Source organism: Eschrichtius robustus, chromosome 4 (assembly GCF_028021215.1).
Source record: "Eschrichtius robustus isolate mEscRob2 chromosome 4, mEscRob2.pri, whole genome shotgun sequence".
NCBI classification, from domain to species: domain Eukaryota; kingdom Metazoa; phylum Chordata; class Mammalia; order Artiodactyla; family Eschrichtiidae; genus Eschrichtius; species Eschrichtius robustus.
This window is the reverse complement of record NC_090827.1, coordinates 43,983,970-44,004,438: the sequence shown is the minus strand read 5'-3', so window position 1 is coordinate 44,004,438 and position 20,469 is coordinate 43,983,970. Positions and strand designations below refer to the sequence as shown.

Genomic DNA, 20,469 nt, shown 5'->3' with positions numbered 1-20,469 from the left:
AAGGTTTTAGGGTATTATTAAATTTAAAAGTCCATTATCCTTTACATTATTATAAGCAGAAACAATGACAAATTTCCTAACTATTCCTGAGGCCAGAAGCAATTTGCCTCTAGCTCTAATTCTAAGTCCGTATTATTTTGATCATATAATGAAAAAATAACAGTTATAAACATTTTGAAAAGAGACAAATTTCAAAAGATCACTTACATGACACATAAAGCCCTGCTGTTGTCAGAGCATCAAGAGACTCTGGACCGTGTAACACATGCTTGGAAGGTGTCGCTGTTTCACGGTTGTTTGACAGGCTGATGCCAAAAAACAAGTGTGTGAAACAGAGCCCTGAAGAATCGGTCAAGAGACTGCATTTCTAACGGGAATTTTAAGTTATGATTTACTACAGGACTCTCAGGAGGAGGCAGGAGAAAGAGGAGGAAGGGGGTGACACATTTTCTGTTATTCAGAAAACACTCTGTTTCTCCACAACAACAACGGTGAGCACGTAGCCAGAGCCATTAATACACAGCCTGGAAGATTTCGTTCTCACACAAGAAGTTACCCTCCGAAAAAAAAACTGTCTCAGAATAAGAGAAGGCACAGTGCTTCAGGCACCTCCAGGAGTTCTGGCGGGTTCGGAATGCCATTTCAGGCACTCTCGGGAGAAAGGCCACCTCCCCAGTCCCCGTTCCCAAAGGCAGTCTTGTCACTAGACCTGGTTCTAAGAACGTCTGTGTACTTTGGGAAAAATGGCTAGCATGTGGCACAGACACTGACTGGTTTCAACTGAGTGAGTGGAAGTTCCCGAGAGGCCATCAGTTCAGCTCGCAAGACTGAAGCTGTTTTCTTCAGATTCTAGAAAGGATCTTAAGATGGAAACACAAAGTGAAATCCTTTTCAAAGTAAGAAAAGGACTGATGCTCAAAGTTGGAAGTGGAAACTTGGAAGGTTCTTACATTTTTGGTTTTCTCATTCTTGAGTGTTCTTTACACCCTGTGAGCCCCTGCCTGTCACCATCTGCCAGCTTATTACAATGCTTTCCTTCAAAATCTGACAAAGGAACCCCGAACCCTCAATATGACCAAAAGACTCCATATCTTACCTTCAAACTACAATTTGCTTCCCCTAAATTTCTCAGTCCTTTCTTATTTTTAAAATTCTCAATTCTTTAAAATGTTTAAATTGTAAATTGATGGCAGGCCACTTGTTTACTTTTTAACCTCTTTGATATTTTCCTAGAATAGTGATGTAAACAGAAAACAGTCAGAACCAAATACATGTCAGTGAATGGATTTCCCTGTGAGGAACCTCCTGCTGACAGATTAATTCTGGAGAGAAATACAGGGCTGCAAATTAGCACCTCTGAATTTGCTGGTATGAACATGGTGGAAAGCCAAAGCTCTTTCATCAACTCTTATGTGATCTGACCAGCAATCACCCTGATACTGCTTAACAGGCTGACAAGTCAGCTAAAGAGCAGTTTTAAAAATATTCTTGAAGTGAGAGATTGGTTTTCATTTAAAGCATCATAAGCATACCAGTCATCTGTACAGGGAGGAAAGGTTCGGGGCAGGTTTGCCATCTACAATGATACCAGCAAACCCTATGTTTGTGGGCTCCCTTATTAAATTTACTCACACTTGCTGAAGTGTTATTAGATATTATATGGTCATCTAGGCTCAACTACAGGCATTAAACAGCATGTACTGCACAAGAGGATCCAGGAGCACCAAGCCGAATCCTCTGACCCACCCTGGCACTACATGGCTGGTCCACGCCCTTCAAAGAGCTCTGATGCAGCAGAAGGCCTTCCCATCCATCCGCCCACAAGGCCACAGCCCTTGCATTCTGCAGGCACATCTACCCAGATGTCTGATGGATGCAATGGACCACAGAAGACGCACTTCTGGAGGAACAAGTCCCTCAAACCAGTCTGATTTTAAGTTTGTGTAAAGTCAGCCTATGTCAAATACTGTCCTCAGGCCTAAATGACACATGAAACAAGAGAAAAACCCAGCTAGACTCACTCCATAATTTCACCCTTTCATGAGAGTTTTGTAGTCTGGGCCGTAGACAGTGTCAGGACAGAAATGGATGAACAGACACCCCACTGCCCCACCATCAACACCCTCAGACAAGGAATGCTGTGACTTCATGGAGATCTGGTAGAGGCTTCATCCAGGGGGCGCACTCACACGCTGGGGGAGAGGCCGTGGGGATAGCTGGCCCTGCAAACAGGAGTCCTCTTCAAGCGTGCGCACTGCTGCCAGGGAAACGGCACCAACAGGGTGGAACAAGGGGCACCGGGAGTGATGCACAAATTGCCCAAACCATGTTCTACTCAGAGGACCCTGCCTTCCTTTTGACTTAGAAATGTCCTTTGATGGAACATTTAAAATTCAGGTTGGTATTTTCCCTACTAAATGCATCAAGCTCATTAGAATCAGCCAATCTATTAATATAATCTTCTCTACAATATCAAGGAGTGAAAAATATGATGTTATTTATATTTAGATGTTTCAAATAAGATCAAAGGTAAGTGATTCTTCCAGATTAAAAAGTGTCAAAAATTTGACTCTTAATGGGAGTAGAAATGTGCTTATCGAAATGGTCAGGATAGACACACAAAAATAAGCACAGGCTCTTATGCCAGAAGCCAGAGGGATCAGTTAAAGATTTAATGACAAATGTATGTGTAGGTAGGCTTCCCAGTCTAGTTTTGCTTGCATTTTTATTAACTGCATTTGCTACGAGAGAACATCTACCTTCTTTTCACCAAGAAACAACACCAGAGAAGAACCAGGGACAAGGAGCATGCAATGGTGGCAGCTGTTACATACAGAGAGTTGGTAAGTTTTGTTCCGTCAGAAACATGTCATAGGCTGATTGATCTTTGCAAATAGTCTGAAAAGCCAAGATAAAAGATACTTCGGAAGAGGTGTCCATAAATTCCAACAATACAATATGACATTCGCATCATTATAATGAATGTACTGAAAAAAGTAAACTTCTTAACCACAATGCTCTAAAAACTTGGTGTCCCGTCCTAAACTTTCCTTCTTAGAAATGGTATTTCAACATCTATACCTTTGCTAATAAAACTTTGTGTGTGAAATAAAAATTCAGCAGCCACAGTTCAAACTAAAGTCATAGATGGGAACAAATTCCACTAAGAACAGACTGGAGACAAACAGGAGAGAAGAATCACCAAGGAGGATGGAAAAATTACCATTATTTTTCCTGGAAATTTCTGGCAAGTCTGACTGGCACTGAGGTGAATTTCTCGGCAAGTGATTTTCAGGTAGTTTCTTCGGGGTCTTCAGAGGACAGACCTCTCGCTCCTTGAGCTCAGCTATGTTTTCTGAAATCTGAAGGTCCGTTTCCTTAGGAAACATACATGTCTGTACTCCCTCCTTCACGTGACATTCGGAAGAAGTATTACTGACAGCAATTGCGTTTTTCAGTGTGTTTTCTTCTTTACTCAGTAAGTTTTTGGGAAGAGTTAGATTCTTCTGCAGGTTGACGTTTAGGCCACCTGTGTACTTGAGGCCCACCCAGGCCTCGCCCATCCCGGCAGGGCATGCGTCCTCTTTAGCAGCTGCCAGGGAGCCACCTGGGGCCGAGGCCTGCTTGTCCTCTGCAGGGGCGCTGGCACTGCCAGCGACGGCTGCGCTGGCTTTGTGTTTCCCATAATAGACCGAGCACTTGTGCTTCTTCTGCGAATGGCTGTAGGTGGCCGGGCTCCTCTTCGTCGCGTTCTGGATCCTGCTCTGCGGGGGGTTTACCGGAAGGCAGCTTTTCCCTCGACCTTTATCGGAGGGGCTGTAGGTATCGAGAAAGTTCTTGCAATTGCTTCTGGATTTAAGAAGAAAAACATTCAACATAAAGGCAAACCAAGTAAACCTCTCCCTCTCTGTTTCTAACTCCATGAGAAAGAGGGAGCAGTCTGGGGTACACCAAGGAGTTCTCACCTTTCCTTCTTCTAAAGCTCTGGGAGTTTAATAAACTAAGTCCTTACGTGAAGTCTATCTTATAATGAAAGAAATGGTGTAGCTGTCACACAGTGACTTAAAGAAAATTATACTGAAACAAATTTGGAACCAAAACGTATATGACCTTAAAATAAAATCAGAAATGAGTCATACCAAAGGTGAGAACCCTCTCCCCACACTACAAGAATTCTTACTTGTGAGAATGGGAGCTGATTACATCCATCGGACTATTGCTTTGCTGTGAAGAGGAGCTGGCATTTTGCCTCTGTCTCGTTTTCATGAACTCCATCAGAATGTACTGTGCTTGTTGGAAGGCTATTAAAATCACACCCAACAGGGACAAACTGAGGACGAAAGCAACGGGGTTCATTACTGCCCAGTTGTGACTGGCATTAAAAAGACTAGCTCACTAACACAACATTGTAAATCAACTATATGCCAATAAAAATTAAAATAAAAAAAAAGACTAGCTCTACAGAAGAGCGGTGAATCAACTGATGGGAAAAGTCTAAAGAAATGCTATTAAGATTCCATATCTTATGGATATGGAATGACTCCATAATTTCTGACAACTCCTAAAGATTCAAAAAAACTGTTCCTGAAAATGTGAATATTTATAATTCTGACATACCAGTTCAATTTTTAAAGACATTTCCAGGATAAAATCACATTTTAAAGGGTCCTTCTAGTCTTCTAATCTCAAACTGCCGTTGCACTGAGCTAATAACACATCCTATGTCACAGATGATGTTTGTATATCTTAAATGTTACATATAACATTCACATCTTCCACCGGGACTGCCAATGAACATATATGGAACACAACTGTCCATTACACTCCTAGGTCCTATGACTCTCCTACAATTAGTTTAGAGAATAGTAAATTCTCTTCAAGCGTACCAGGAACTACTTTGTCTACTTCACGAATGTCAAAATTCCACTCAATTCATATGCTTTGATCCCACTGGGCAATATACATTTCCATGCAACTCGGCTGGATGGCGTCTCCACTCAGTGAGGGAGGAACAGTGGAGAAGGTGGCAACTTACCTGACAAAGAAGACGGTAAGCCTCCAAAACGACTCCTCCCAGCTGGGTCCCGGAACCACGTCCGCACACAGAGGCAGCAGGTGATGAGGGAGGGTCACGTTGAGAGTGAAGCGAAACTCCAGGTCTGCCGCCGTGACCAGAGTCAGCTCACGGATGACCCAGGAAGAGGTGAAGTCTGGAGTAAACCTGACAGCAAGAGGCATCTTTATGAACTCTGATGGTTTTAATTTTAGGCACAAAACAAAATAATCATAATGGCAGCAGAATTTCTTACTTCTGCAAGATAAATACTAACATGAAAACAACTCAAGACATCTTACCAATGAAAAAAAGTTTTTCCCCACAATATAGTAAATGCAACCCCAAACTGAAATGAGGTTAAAGTCCAATGCTTACACAATGCTGATGTCCCGGGACGTGTTGGGGTCCAAGGAAAACTGCTGACAGTCTAGAACTTCAAATCCATAACCTTGGCAATTATACCCATTAATTTTCAGAGATGTCACAGTTATAGGAAGTGGTCCGATATTCTCAACCTTAAAGTTCTTTGTAATTGATAAAATTTGCTTGCTGTCTTTCAGTTCTAGTGAGGATGAAAAGTGATATTTAGTACAGATGAACTGCAAAATTTATTTAAAATAATTTACTGAATCAACATTTACTGAATCCACAAACCATGATCTACATGATTAAAATGTCAAAAAATTCAATACAAGCTCAAAGCATGATTTCTAGCTAAATTCTAGAACGGTTCTAGATTCTACTACCAGGATATGATAAAAATACTTAACTAGTCAAGGCTTTTCTTAAGTTAAATGATCTGCCTAGGTACCAAAATCTCTTCTTTGTTCTTTTACTTATTAAAGGTTAAGGTGAAAAGTTTATTCTTCTCAGAAGCCTAACAGTTTGGATTTACCACGAGCCACCATGCACCCTGTGCCCCGGGAGCCTCATTCACACCCAACAGGACCAGTTAGGAGGGTGTGTGTGCTTCTGTGTAAACCCATCACGGACACTAGAAACACAGTTCAAACTCCCATTACATTAAGAGGTAGTAAATAGTTAAATCCTTGCAAATAATGAGAGCACATTTCATGTTGGGAGTTTAAAAAAGGAAGAGGTATCAATCTTTTAAATATTCCTATAAATTTATAACCCACAATTTATTCCATATTAGGACTAATATTTTATCTGGTTCTATGGTTTATACTCCTCCATAATTCTAACTTTCAAGGCAACTCTAAACTATTGAATGAGTGAATGAATGAATGAAAAAAAATGAACACTCTGATGAAGATTTTGAATGCAAAATGGCCAGTCTTTTCAAACTCAGTGCTCATTTAGCATAGTTTTCTAAAACAAAAAAAATTTACAATCAGGCGTTAAAATAGCTCTACAAATTATCCAATGGTTTCACCAATCAGTTTCTCCATAGGAAACATACTGTTACACTAAAATGCTTTCAGTGTGATCCTGAAATTAAAAATGATAACAGGAAAACAAGACAGAATTTACCAAAAACATTTTACATCTATTGGTTTATTTTTGGCTTAGTTCTTAAGGAAGCTCTTGGAACTAATATAAAAAGTTTAAACGCATTTAATTTAAATACATGCAAAACTTAGAATTTTCTAATGGAACACTTAAACAAATTTCTAAATCTGCATTGTCTGATACAGTAGCCACTAGACACATATGGCTACTTAAATTTAAATTAAATTTAAATTAAATAAATTTAAAAATTGAGTTTTTCAGTCACACAAGCTATATTTTAAGCACTCATTAGCCACATGTAGCGAGTGGCTGCCGTACTGGACAACACAGATGTAGAACATTTCCATTACTGCAAAAGGGTGGTGAGCTCACCTTCAGCCTTCTCTCTACTTATCATCTTGGTGTGATTTTTTATGATTAGGTAACCGATAACCAAATTAACAGTTTCACACTATTTATCTTAAATATTTGACACTCTACTGGTAACTTAACATTATACTTTTCCCCCCATATCTATTACTTAAGTTGGGTTAAATATCTAAGGCTATTGTTTCTAATCAAGTGGTACCAGCCTACATATTCTCAAATGTTTGCCTGATTTAATTATTAGCATCAATACAATGAATTTACTGTAAATTTTTAAAAGAATCTTCTCATATCTCCTTTTGCTCTTGGCTTTGGCTCCAAGCCTGTCCTGTCCAAGTGCCACACATACAGACCACACACACGGACCACACGCAGGGACTCACGTCTCCGGCAGCCCATCAGTGTGGACTCGGGCACCTTAAAGCGCAGTGAACCTCCAGTGCCAGGAAGTCTCCCGCCCACTTTCAGTAGCTCTCTTGCTCCAAATCCTTCCACGCCAATCATGTCGATAACAGTCAAGTTATTCCTACAGAGAAAGGAGATGCAAATAAAAATGCACTGCAATAGAGTTGTCACAAGATACAATGCACTTGAATTTAAATATTCCTAATTAGCAAAACAAAATTTTTTTAAGTTTTGAGAAAAAACTCTGTTTAAATAGTGTGGCATCTCCCGCCATCTCAGAGCACGGAAGCTGCCAAGCCCGGCAGAGTCAAAGCAAGCTGAGTGGGCAAGAACGAGCAAATGATCATGATCGCTCTCCAGTTTCCACCCAAGAATGGAAACCTATATTTTTCTAACCAGGCACCAGGGTGGTGATCATACCTCCAAGAGACAAAACGTGAAGGAATAAACTGGGGGGGCCACAAAGAAACATTAACAAATTTAGACAAAATGATAAAAATTGTTTATAGGGTGAATTAAGGAGTTTTCATAGTAATTGTGACTGTAAGAAATTCTTCCTTAGGGTTAATTCTAGAAATGAAATCCTACCCTATCTTTTGAACCAAAGATTTAAAATAGCATCCTACAAATAGCATGTATCTACTCAAGTTCTTATTAGTCAAATAGTAATTCAGACTAGCTTTTGCCTTTTCATTAACTGAAATCAGGATTCCTAGGATGGAAAGTTCAGTGGAAATGATGTTTAAATGATGCAGACTGCACTGAAAGTCAGTTGCCATTAAGGTAAACCCTAGAAGCAAAATACACTGAGATATCTTTACATCTTCATCTAAAGGATTAAAACCTTTACTGAACCACTTAAAAGCCTTTAAAGTGATGTTAGATGAGTGATATTGTTTACAGAAAAATGTGGTGTCTCTCAATACAGAAACCACCAAAAATAAATTAACTACTATAAAAAACTGAGACTTTCTTTTCAAGCCTGGCACAGTTGAAGCTGGGATGAGGTAAAGCTTCTCTCTACACTTCCCATGACCTTAGTTCTTCAACAGAGAATGTGTTTAAAAGGACAGCAGAGCGTTGTCAGCAGAGCACTAAAATGTTTACTAGAACATTAGTTATTAGTTTGCTCTAGTCAGCATTACTTAAAATGCTTAACAAAACAGTCTCTTTTTTTAATTTAATTAATTTTTTATTGGAGTATAGATGATTTACAATCTTGTGTTAGTTTCTGCTGTACAACAAAGTGAATCACTTATACATATACATATACATATATCCACTCTTTTTTAGATTCTGTTCCCATATAGGTCATTACAGAGTACTGAATAGAGTTCCCTGTGCTTAGTTATCTGTGTGGCAAAACTTTGATACAACACCAATATTCAACAAGTGAAGTCTCTTGAAGGTTCTTTATGATGTGAAATCTGAAACTATATTAATGAATTTTCATAGTTTGTTACATTAAAATCCAGTGGTCTATCTTGCACATTTTACCAGGGATGATTTTTGGATTATCATAATTAGTTATTTGGAAAATACTGTTCACTGTGATATGCAGATCTTCCAAATGTTGACACATTTCATTATACTTATAAAAATCACATTTATTAATATCCTCACTGATGTTAACAGAAAAGTACTTTAAGCACTGAGAAGCTGTGAAGCTCACAGTGGCAGATACAAGTTTTCCAAAACTCTACTTTTCATGCGAATGCTCAAATTTTATCATTGGCAACAGACACTACCCTTGAAGTGACAGGCTCACTTTGTTCATTTTCAAGAAAACATTTGCCAAGTACCTGAATCTGAAACAACCATAGTTTGTCTGCTAATCATCCTTTCAAGTAAAAATGGTGTTCCATGAAAAAAAGTGGCTAATTCAGCTTATAATTCAAACAGTCGCCAACGTACTTTTCTTGGAGACAACCATGGATGCAGTATGAGTGCTTTATGGGTACTTCTTTTTTTTGGCAGGGGGCGTGTATAGTTGTTTTACAATGAGCAAGCAGACTCTTTTAAGAACTTTATCTTAGTGCATTTTCTTTTTAGCAGCATTCACTTGCAGAAGAACAAACTCATATATTAAAGGAAGTCCAGAATAAGAAAGTCTTTGCCAACTGATATGATACTGGAAAAGCTTAAAAAATATATATAACTAAAACGTCATTAATGAAAAAATTAAATTTGTGTTAGAAGTCTCACCAATGCAGGGAGAGCTTCAACATAGATCTGTATTTACTGTAAATTTTTGAAAGAAGACTCTCAATAAAGGGTAAAGAGGAAAAAAAATTCAGAATGAAAAACATTTAACTGCTTAAATCAGCTGGCAATAATTGTTCATTTAAAAGGAAGGAAAAGAAGTAAAACAAGCCAGTGGGCTCAACTAAGGACTTTTTCCATTGTCCTTTGGGGCTACAGAGAATTCCAGAAGCAAGACAGACATGAGAACAGTGTAAATCCAAACACCGCGGAATGAAAACGTATATGGCAGTGTTTCAATTATTCTTCTGAGCTGAGGACAGAAAAGTAAGTGTGGATGTGTGTGTGTGTGTGTGTGTGTGTGTGTTCACGTGTGTGCTCTACCCTCTGTGACGGCGGGTGAGATGCTGCGGGAAGGGTACCGCCACCCTTGGAGAGGTGGGCTCACGCTCCCCACGGTACAAGGCAGGAACCTGACACACAGGAGGCCTAAGTGTGGAGCCTCAGGGAGCCGCTCTCCTCAGCCACTGCCTCTCCTGCCCTTGGACACAGATCATCACTGAGGGCCTGAGTGAGTCAACGTCACCTCTCAGCTAAAGAGATTCTTGAGAGAAAGAGAGTCAGCCAGCCAATGAGAAAGGGACACACCTACCGGATTAGGATGAGGGAGGTGACTTTTCCATAGTCAGCTGGCGTGAAAACTACACCAACCCTTTTCCTTTCCAAAGGCTGCAAATGTAGGTGGAGGATGCCAAACCTGGATTCCTCAGAATGCACACCCTGCAAGTTATTAATAAATGCAATTAACTCCTAGAGAACAAGATTCCATCTTCATTAAAATGCATAAACATGACTGCTGTTTCTTTAACGTCTGGATCTGACCACCCAAATCAACCTGTGGAACTTGTTTACCGGGAGAGTTCACACCCATCAAAAGTTCCCGAGCCCGGCTGAGAAGCAGAGGCAGAGGCTGCAGGACAACCTGACACTGATGCTGGAAAGGGGACTTGCCGCCTGGACCAGATGGGAGCTGGGGCTACAGGTCTTTGATGCAAAGGTGCTTTGGATGTAAAACATGACTGAGAAAACAGAGCAAGAGCCTCTGCCTGAATGCTACAGGGATCTGACCAAACCACCTGTCCACTGCTGGACAACCCTAAATTCTCTTTAATATTAAGTTTATAAAGAAACCATCTTTATTTAGTTTCTCCATTTAGGAGAAAGATCTTTATTTATTCATATCCTCCTTTATTCTCCCCAAGATTTCTCACTTTCTCTGAATAAATTTTGTGTTCTAAATTTAATATTCAAGATTTAGTTCTTCATCATTGTGGTAGACTTTCCCTCTTTCCAATGTTTTTTCTAGCTCCTTCTCACTAAAAATAATGTATTAATTCTTTAGAACTGTAACCATGTAGTCTGCATAATGTTTCTCTTTTCTATATTTTTAGTTTTTAAATTTGTTTTATCCCCCAGTTATTGCTCACATTTCCCATACTATCTGAAAGAAGAAACAGTGATGGTATTTGATTCATTTTCATTAAAATTATAAACTTCATGAAGGGAGGACTTCTGCTTTATACACATATGAATATTGAAAAAAAGCTGCCGATTTAGGGTATGAAAAGCATAATACCAGCAGCACCAATTATTAAATAAAATAGTTCTTATATGCCAGGCTCTGGAATATAATTAGGTATATAAAATGCTAAGCATTCTATAAACCTATGGAATCTTCAAACATTATTATGAGTGAAAAAGAGGAGACCTGGAGAGGTTAAATAATTTACCCAGGACTACATGGAGGAGCCTGGATTTGGAACTTTGAATGTCCAATTCCACATGCTCTTAACCAAAGGAACTGCATTTCTAAAAACAAACCAACAAAACAAAAATGTAGGCCTTTCTTATATGACAACGAATTCTAATAAGAATTTTAAGTTCAATTTGTAGTGTCTCAGAGACATTGATACTGACTATTCTTTTTGTCAATGTAATAAATTAACAATGGTTTGATATTTCCTTTGTCACAAAAGGTATAACATTCTCGGGGAATATCTTCAATCACAGATTAAAAACTTTTTGCGAGTTGCACTATTTGTTTAAATCTGAATAGAACACTGACATGTAAAAGAAACTGGCATTATTTTTGGAATTTCAAATTATATGTGATTAAATAGTCGTGGGACAAAATACCTGTTAGCATTTTGGACTCATTTACCTCCCAACAGTCCTGGAAGACTGCCTGGTGAAGAGAAGAATGAGAGGGACAGGGCAGGACAGGCTTGCTAACACAAGACCCTGCTGCCTAGACCACTGACAAAGGGAAAGGAACGTTATTGCTTGCGTGTTTCTTACTATAAATAACTCTGTTAAAAATCCACTTAAAAGCTTGCTTTGATTCGTTCTAACTCACAGTTGGGGGTTATCTGTGGCCCCCCTCTTTCAAGTTAATCTAGAGCCAACAGTGTATCTTTGGAGGGTTATGGGTAGAGAAAGAAGAAAATACCCAAGGCATTTGAATACGTGTGTGTATTAGAACCACAGTGACATGCATATGTGTGTCTATGTGTGTGTATTTTTTTAAGAGATGCTTCATTTTTAATTGATCTCAAGCACAGAATACCAGTGACCCACAGAACGACTGCGTGAAAACTAAGAAAGCAGGCTGCCAGTTCCCAGTCAAGCAATGTCCTCGCCACGTGACATGTTTACTCCCTCCCTGGGTATTTATGCAAGACCTCATGACAGCCCAGAGGCTCAAGACTCCCAGAAATCCTTTTTTATAGAGCAGGTGACTATCACAGAAACTGGGTGATCTGCTAAAAACATGAAGCCAGTTTAGTAAGAGAAGATTTCTTTTTAACGTATTTGTTTTTACCTTATCTTGCCCTTAAAAGAATTTGATGGGGCCAAGGAATCTTAAGAGAATTATAAATTCTGGGATCTCGAGTTTTATGGTTTTCTACATAGCTCTGATTCAATTGTTATTTCTTCACTCACATGAATCTAAATAATCAAATTAAAATGATTTACAGGCTCACATGAACCATGGGCTCCTGCTGCATTAGTTAATTGGAAAAAGCTGCTATGTATACTTAACTCCTAGAATATAAAAATAGAGGGCCACATATATTACATAAAGACACTCGAAACACAAATCAGTGAGGCCCATATGCTATGTGTCTAGTTTGTCAGCATTCTTTTTTCTGTTTAAAGATGACATCCTACCCGGTAAGGGCAAGCTTTGGTGAGCTGGAATTCACTAGTTGTGAAATTAATCATCTGCACATCGGTGCCAAACCTATAAAGAAAAAAATGTTTAAAATAGCATTCAGATCACCAAGAAAGAAAGAAAAACATACGTGTGCATATAGATACATATGCATTTATTTGCACACAGACCCAATTCACCCCGACCTGTCACTCCTGTGTCCCAGCCCCCCACACTGTACCAGGCATGTTGTAAGAGCTCAATAAATATTGTTGAATGAATGTTGGCAGCACAGCATGTAAAGAATCATATGGTGACAAAAGCTCCCAATATGACGCAATTTTTTTTTCCCCAAATGGTTCACAGCTATGGAACCTGATAGGAAGTGACTCTCAGTCATGGACAGTTCTATCTCCCAGTGGACATTTGGCCACGTCTAGAGACACTTTTGGTTGCTGCAGCTGGGGAGGTCCCACTGGCATCTACTGGGTGGAAGCCAGGAATGCTGCTAAACATCCTTCAAAGCACAGAATGCCCCTACCCCCACCCCAAACAGAGACTCATGTGGTCCAAAACATCAGGAGTCCTGAAGCTGAGACCCAGGGATGAGGGCAGGTGTCACTGAGCCAGAAGAGGAAACATTCTAAGTGAAACTGTGACTACTGTGCAAAAATAAGATGTAACAGACATGAACTATGATCATATTTTGTATAACAACCCTAGGTTAAAATACACTGAACCACTAAACTCATTTCTTGTGTTGCCCAGTGGTCACTGTGATTTCAATTCTAAATTTTAGAGGAGTACATGTGAAAAATCATGATTGTAAAGGTTCTCTGACAAGAAAAGAATATTCTGCTGGGCCCTGGACTTGACATGGTAACATTCAAGACCCACACAGTACCCAGAACTGGGAATTGCCATCAGGGGTCTGCACTGAGGAGATGGGGGCTGTGGTCATGGGCTGATCCCATGCACATCCACACACAGGTCCCAGGGAAAACGCAAAGGACATTAAATAATTCCGGGTCGTAACAGGACCTCCCAACACCCCATGAGAGATCTTCACCAGCTGGGCATTACCATTTGTGCAGCAGGCGCGCGGCAGCCTCGGGCTTCGGGTACAAGGAAACAGGCAGGAGCTGCAGGGAGACTGGCGATGAGGAAGGGTTCTTCACCACAAAGTACTTCACCTAGATGTGCAGAGAGGAGAGTCAGACCCCAGGAAAGGCAGAACCACTCCTGAAATGCCCCTGCAAAAGTGCATCACCTGCATCTAACCACGAACCATCACCCAGTCAATTCCTCTCCCCTATGAACTTCAAACTCACTCACTCCTACTGAAGCCCGTGTTAGTTAGGATCTTCTCTGTTGTTGCAGTTGAATACTTCCTTAGCTGATAGATTCTGAACTGGATACAGACTTCATAAAACGTGTTTGTTTTAAGCATTTTCAGTCTGTTCACGAGTTTTACTCCTTACTTTGTTCTTCTGACACCTCCCTCCTAAAAGTGCTGAATGGCATATGTGTGTCACTTGATTTCAACTAATTTTGGTTCTGAAACAGTATCTCAAGGTGGCGATACTCTGATAACATAAAAACCCAAGAGCTGGGGTGAAATGAAGAGATGAAAAGACGCAGGACCCTCACCACGCTGTTCCTCAGGGCGGTGGCACTGAAGTTTAACACGAGGCCAGTCTCCGGGATCAAACGAGGCAGGAAGAGAGCAAAGGGTTCTGACTCCTTGGATTTCTTCGAGTGGGCAAACCGAGTCATTCCTAAAACGTTCCTCCTGCGTAATTTGGAAACAAAGAAATTATGAAAAATAATTTTGACAGAAAAAAAGGAAATCACTTCCACTAAAAGGAACAAGGGGATCTTGGAAAAAAATGACTTATTTGGGGTCTGGGTGACACAAACTACAAGATGATCCTGGAAGATCCTGTTTTACTAGAAAGCAAGGAGTGCTCAAAGAATGATGGGCACAAAGGGCTCCCATCAGGCAAATCTGGGACAAGTCAGCATCAAAAATAATAATGGTGGTAAGGACCAAAGAATCCATAGTGATGCTCAAAAAGAGTGTACAATGAACAAAATAATTAGAAACATCACCATTTTTGCAGCCATCAATTCAACAACTGATCCCAGGCAAGGATTATCAATGGATGCCAAAATCATGGGGTGAAACATCCTTAGGGAACAGGAAATGTACATGGTCTCGAATTATCATAGCACATATTACGTATTAATTGCAAAAGGAAAACTATCTACAATGGAGAGAGTCAAATGATTCAACTGAGCAATGTCAATAATGGGACAAATTGACATTTATGTCCCTCCCTCAGGTGATGAGATGATAAGGACACAAGACCGACCAAGTAATTAGTACTCTTCCCCGAAATGCTTAACAGGAATGTAAACTTGAAGAAGCAACCCCCAAAAATCCAAAGTGTTGAATGTTCTATAAGACAACTGACTAGGACGCTTTAAAACACTGACACTATGAAAGGCGAAAAAAGGTGGGGACACTAGTCTGAAAAAAATTAAGGAAACATGACAACCAAATGCAATGCATGGTCCTTGACTGGACCCTGAATTTTAAAAAAGGAAAAAGAGAGGAGGAACCTTCAAGATGGCGGAGGAGGAGGACGTGGAGATTACCTTCCTCCCCTCAAATACATCAAAACTACATCTATACGTGGAACAACTCCTACAGAACACCTACTGAACGCTGGCAGAAGACCTCAGACTTCCCAAAAGGCAAAAAGATCCCCACGTACCTGGGTAGGGCAAAAGAAAAAAGAAAAAACAGAGAGAAAAGGATAGGGATGGGACCCACACCTCTGGGAGGTAGCTGTGAAAGAGGAAAAGTTTCCACACCCCTTCACTGGCGGAGACGGGGTGTGGGCAAGGGGGAAGCTTCAGAGCCATGGAGGAGAGTGCAGCAACAGGGGTGCAGAGGGCAAGGTGGAGAGATTCCCACACAGAGGATCGGTACCAACCAGCACTCACCAGCCTGAGAGGCTTGTCTGCTCACCCGCCGGGGCAGATGGGGGCTGGGAGCTGAGGCTCGGGCTTCGGCGGTCAGATCCCAGGGAGAGGACTGGGGTTGGCTGCGTGAACACAGCCTGAAGGGGGCTAGTGCACCACAGGAAGCCAGGAGGGAGTCCAGGAAAAAGTCTGGACCTGCCTCAGAGGCAAGAGACCATTGTTTCAGGGTGTGTGAGGAGAGGAGATTCAGGTAACCGCCTAAACGAGCTCCAGAGAAGGGCACGAGCCACGGCTATCAGCTCAGACCCCAGAGATGGGCATGAACCGCTAACACTGCTGCTGCTGCCACAAAAAATCCTGTGTGCAAGTGCAGGTGACTATCCACACCCCGCCAGGAGCCTGTGCAGCATGCCACTGCCAGGGTCCCATAATCCAGGGACAAGTTCCCCAGGAGAACACACAGTACGCCTCAGGCTGTTGCAACGTCACGTCAGCCTCTACCGCCGCAGGCTCGTCCCGTGTTCCAATTATAACTACTATACCCCTCCCTTCCCCCCGGCCTGAATGAGCAAGAGCCCGCTAATCAGCCGCTGCTTTATCCCCATCCTGTCTCGGCGAATAACAGATGCCTGAGGACGACCTACAAGCAGAGGCGGGGCCAAAACCAAAGCTGAACCCCAGGAGCTGTGCGAACAAAGAAGAGAAAGGGAAATTTCTCCCAGCAGCCTCAGGAGCAGCAGATTAAATCCCTCCAATCAACTTGATGTACCCTGCATCTGTGGAATACCTGAATAGACAACGAATCATCCCAAAGTTGAGGCAGTGGACTTTAGGAGCAACTGTAGACTTGGGGTTGGCAGTCTGCGACTGATTTGCTCCTGATTTTTATGCTTATCTTACTATAGTTTTTAGCACTTGTTAACACTGGTGGATTTGTTTATTGGTTTTGTTACTCTCTACTTTTCTTGTTATTATTATTATTTTTTATTTTTTATTGCAATAATTTTTTAAAAATTATTTATTTATTCTTTTCTTTCTTTTTTCTCCCTTTTCTTCTGAGCCATGTGGCTGACAGGGTCTTGGTGCTCCGGCCTGGTGTCAGGCTTGAGCCTCTGAGGTGGGAGAGCCAAGTTCAGGACACTGGACCAACAGAGACCTCCTGAACCCACATAATATCAATTGGCGAGAGCTCTCCCAGAGATCTCCGTCTCAACGCTAAGACCCAGCTCCACCTAATGGCCAGGAAGCTCCAGTGCTGGATGCCCCATGCCAAACAACTAGTAAGACAGGAACACAACCCCACCCATTAGCAGAGAGGCTGCCTAAAATCATACTAAGTACACAGACACCCAAAAACACAACACCAGACGTGGCCCTGCCCACCAGAAAGACAAGATCTAGCCTCACCCACCAGAACACAGGCACCAGTCGCCTCCACCAGGAAGTCTACACAACCCACTGAACCAACCTCACTCACTGGGGGCAGACACCAAAAACAATGGGAACTACAAACCTGCAGCCTGGAAAAAGGAGACCCCAAACACAGTAAGTTAACCAAAATGAGAAGACACAGAAATATGCAGCAGATGAAGGAGCAAGGTAAAAACCCACCAGACCAAACAACTGAAGAGGAAATAGGCAGTCTACCTGAAAAAGAATTCAGAGAAATGATAGTGAAGATGATCCAAAATCTTGGAAATAGAATGGAGAAAATACAAGAAACATTTAACAAGGACATAGAAGAACTAAAGAGCAAACAAACAATGATGAACAACACAATAAATGAAATTAAAAATTCTCTAGAAGGAATCAACAGCAGAATAATTGAGGCAGAAGAATGGATAAGTGACCTGGAAGATAAAAGAGTGGAAATAACTACCACAGAGCAGAATAAAGAAAAAAGAATGAAAAGAACTGAGGACAGTCTCAGAGACCTCTGGGACAACGTTAAACGCACCAACATTCGAATTACAGGAATCCCAGAAGAAAAAAAGAAAAAGAAAGGGTCTAAGAAAATATTTGAAGAGATTACAGTTGAAAACTTCCCTAACACGGGGAAGGAAATAGTCAATCAAGGCCAGGAAGCGCAGAGAGTCCGATACAGGATAAATCCAAGGAGAAACAAGCCAAGACACACATTAATCAAACTATCAAAAATTAAATACAAAGAAAAAATATTAAAAGCAGCAAGGGAAAAGCAACAAATAACATACAAGGGAATCCCCATAAGGTTAACAGCGGATCTTTCAGCAGAAATTCTGCAAGCCAGAAGGGAGTGTCAGGACATACCTAAAGTGATGAAAGGAAAAAACCTACAACCAAGATTACTCTACCCAGCAAGGATCTCATTCAGATTGGACGGAGAAATTAAAACCTTTACAGACAAGCAAAAGCTAAGAGAATTCAGCACCACCAAACCAGCTTTACAACAAATGCTAAAGGAACTTCTCTAGGCAGGAAACACAAGAAAAGGAAAGGACCTACAATAACAAACAATTAAGAAAATGGTCATAGGAACATACATATTGATAACTACCTTAAACGTAAATGGATTAAATCCTCCCACCAAAAGACACAGACTGGCTGAATGGATACAAAAACAAGACCCGTATATATGCTGTCTACAAGAGACCCACTTCAGACCTAGGGACACATACAGACTGCAAGTGAGGGGATGGAAAAAGATATTCCATGTAAATGGAAAGCAAAAGAAAGCTGGAGTAGCAATTCTCATATCAGACAAAATAGACTTTAAAATAAAGACTGTTACAAGAGACAAAGAAGGACACTACATAGTGATCAAGGGATCAATCCAAGAAAAAGATATAACAATTGTAAATATTTATGCACCCAACATAGGAGCACCTCAATACATAGGGCAAATGCTAACAGCCATAAAAGTGGAAATCAACAGTAATACAATCATAGTAGGGGACTTGAACACTCCACTTTCACCAATGGACAGATCATCCACAATGAAAATAAATAAGGAAACACAAGCTTTAAATGATACATTAAACAAGATGGACTTAATTGATATTTATAGGACATTCCACCCAAAAAAAAAAAATAGACTACACTTTCTTCTCAACTGCTCATGGAACATTCTCCAGGATAGATTATATCTTGGGTCAAAAATCAAGCCTTGGGAAATTTAAGAAAATTTAAAGTGTATCAAGTATCTTTTCTGATCACAACACTATGAAACTAGATATCAATTACAGGAAAAAAACTGTAAAAAATACAAACACATGGAGGCTAAACAATACACTAATAAATAACCAAGAGATCACTGAAGAAATCAAACAGAAATAGAAAAATACCTAGAAACAAATGACAATGAAAACACAATGACCCAAAACCTATGGGATGCAGCAAAAGCAGTTCTAAGAGGGAAGTTTATAGCAATACAATCCTACCTCAAGAAATAAGAAAAATCTCAAACAACCTAAACTTACACCTAAAGCAATTAGAGAAAGAACCAAAAAAACCCAAAGTTAGCAGAAGGAAAGAAATCATAACAATCAGATCAAAAATAAATGAAAAAGAAATGAAGGAAATGATAGCAAAGATCAATAAAACTAAAAGCTGGTTCTTTGAGAGGATAAACAAAATTGATAAACCATTATTAGCCAGACTCATCAAGAAAAAATGGGAGAAGATTCAATTCAACAGAATTAGAAATGAAAGAGGAGAAGGAACAACTGATTCTGCAGAAATACAAAGGATCATGAGAGATTACTACAAGCAACTATATGCCAATAAAATGGGCAACCTGGAAGAAATGGACAAATTCTTAGAAAAGCACAACCTTCTGAGACTGAACCAGGAAGAAATAGAAAATATAAACAGATGAATCACAGGCACTGAAATTGAAACTGTGATTAAACATCTTCCAACAAACAAAAGCCCAAGACCAGACGGCTTCACAGGCGAATTCTAGCAAACATTTAGAGAAGAGCTAATAACACCTATCCTCTCAAACTCTTCCAAAACATAGCAGAGGGAGGAACACCCCAAACTCATTCTACGAGGCCACCATCACCCTGATACCAAAACCAGACAAAGATGTAACGAAAAAAGAAAACTATAGGCCAATATCACTGATGAACACAGATGCAAAAATCCTCAACAAAATACTAGCAAACAGAATCCAACACCACATGACAAGGATCATACACCATGAGCAAGTGGGGTTTATGCCAGGAATGCAAGGATTCTTCAATATACGCAAATCAATCAATGAGATACACCAAATTAAGAAACTGAAGGATAAAAACTATATGATAATCTCAATAGATGCAGAAAAAGCTTTTGACAAAATTCAACACCCATTTATGATAAAAACTCTACAGAAAGTAGGCATAGAGGGAACCTACTTCAACATAATAAAGGTCATAGTTGACAAACCCACAGCCAACATTGTTCTCAGTGGTGAAAAACTGAAACCATTTCCTCTAAGATCAGGAACAAGACAAGGTTGTCTACTCTCACCGCTATTATTCAACATAGTCTTGGAAGTTTTAGCCACAGCAATCAGAGAAAAAAAAGAAATAAAAGGAATCCAAATCTGAAAAGAAGAAGTAAAACTGTCACTGTCTACAGATGACATGATACTATACTACAGAATCCTGAAGATGCTACCAGAAAACTACTAGAGCTACTCAATGAATTTGGTAAAGTAGCAGGATACAAAATTAATGCACAGAAATTTCTTGCATTCCTACAGAGTAATGATGAAAAATCTGAAAAAGAAATTAAG

The 20,469-nt window shown here is 40.3% G+C and overlaps 1 protein-coding gene across 2 annotated transcripts in view; it reads right to left on the bottom strand.

Moving 5' to 3' along the window:
• TMEM131L (transmembrane 131 like) overlaps positions 1-20,469 on the bottom strand; it is a 157,651-nt gene that overhangs the window by 27,374 nt on the left and 109,808 nt on the right. For both annotated transcript variants that reach the window (XM_068542651.1, XM_068542652.1), the window contains exons 17-25: positions 14,367-14,508; positions 13,800-13,909; positions 12,734-12,806; positions 10,155-10,282; positions 7,279-7,421; positions 5,432-5,618; positions 5,036-5,221; positions 4,181-4,330; positions 3,224-3,849 (exon numbers count right to left, since the gene is read on the bottom strand). In XM_068542651.1, the coding sequence (XP_068398752.1) occupies positions 3,224-3,849; positions 4,181-4,330; positions 5,036-5,221; positions 5,432-5,618; positions 7,279-7,421; positions 10,155-10,282; positions 12,734-12,806; positions 13,800-13,909; positions 14,367-14,508 (1,745 nt within the window). The remainder of the gene's footprint in view (positions 1-3,223; positions 3,850-4,180; positions 4,331-5,035; positions 5,222-5,431; positions 5,619-7,278; positions 7,422-10,154; positions 10,283-12,733; positions 12,807-13,799; positions 13,910-14,366; positions 14,509-20,469) is intronic.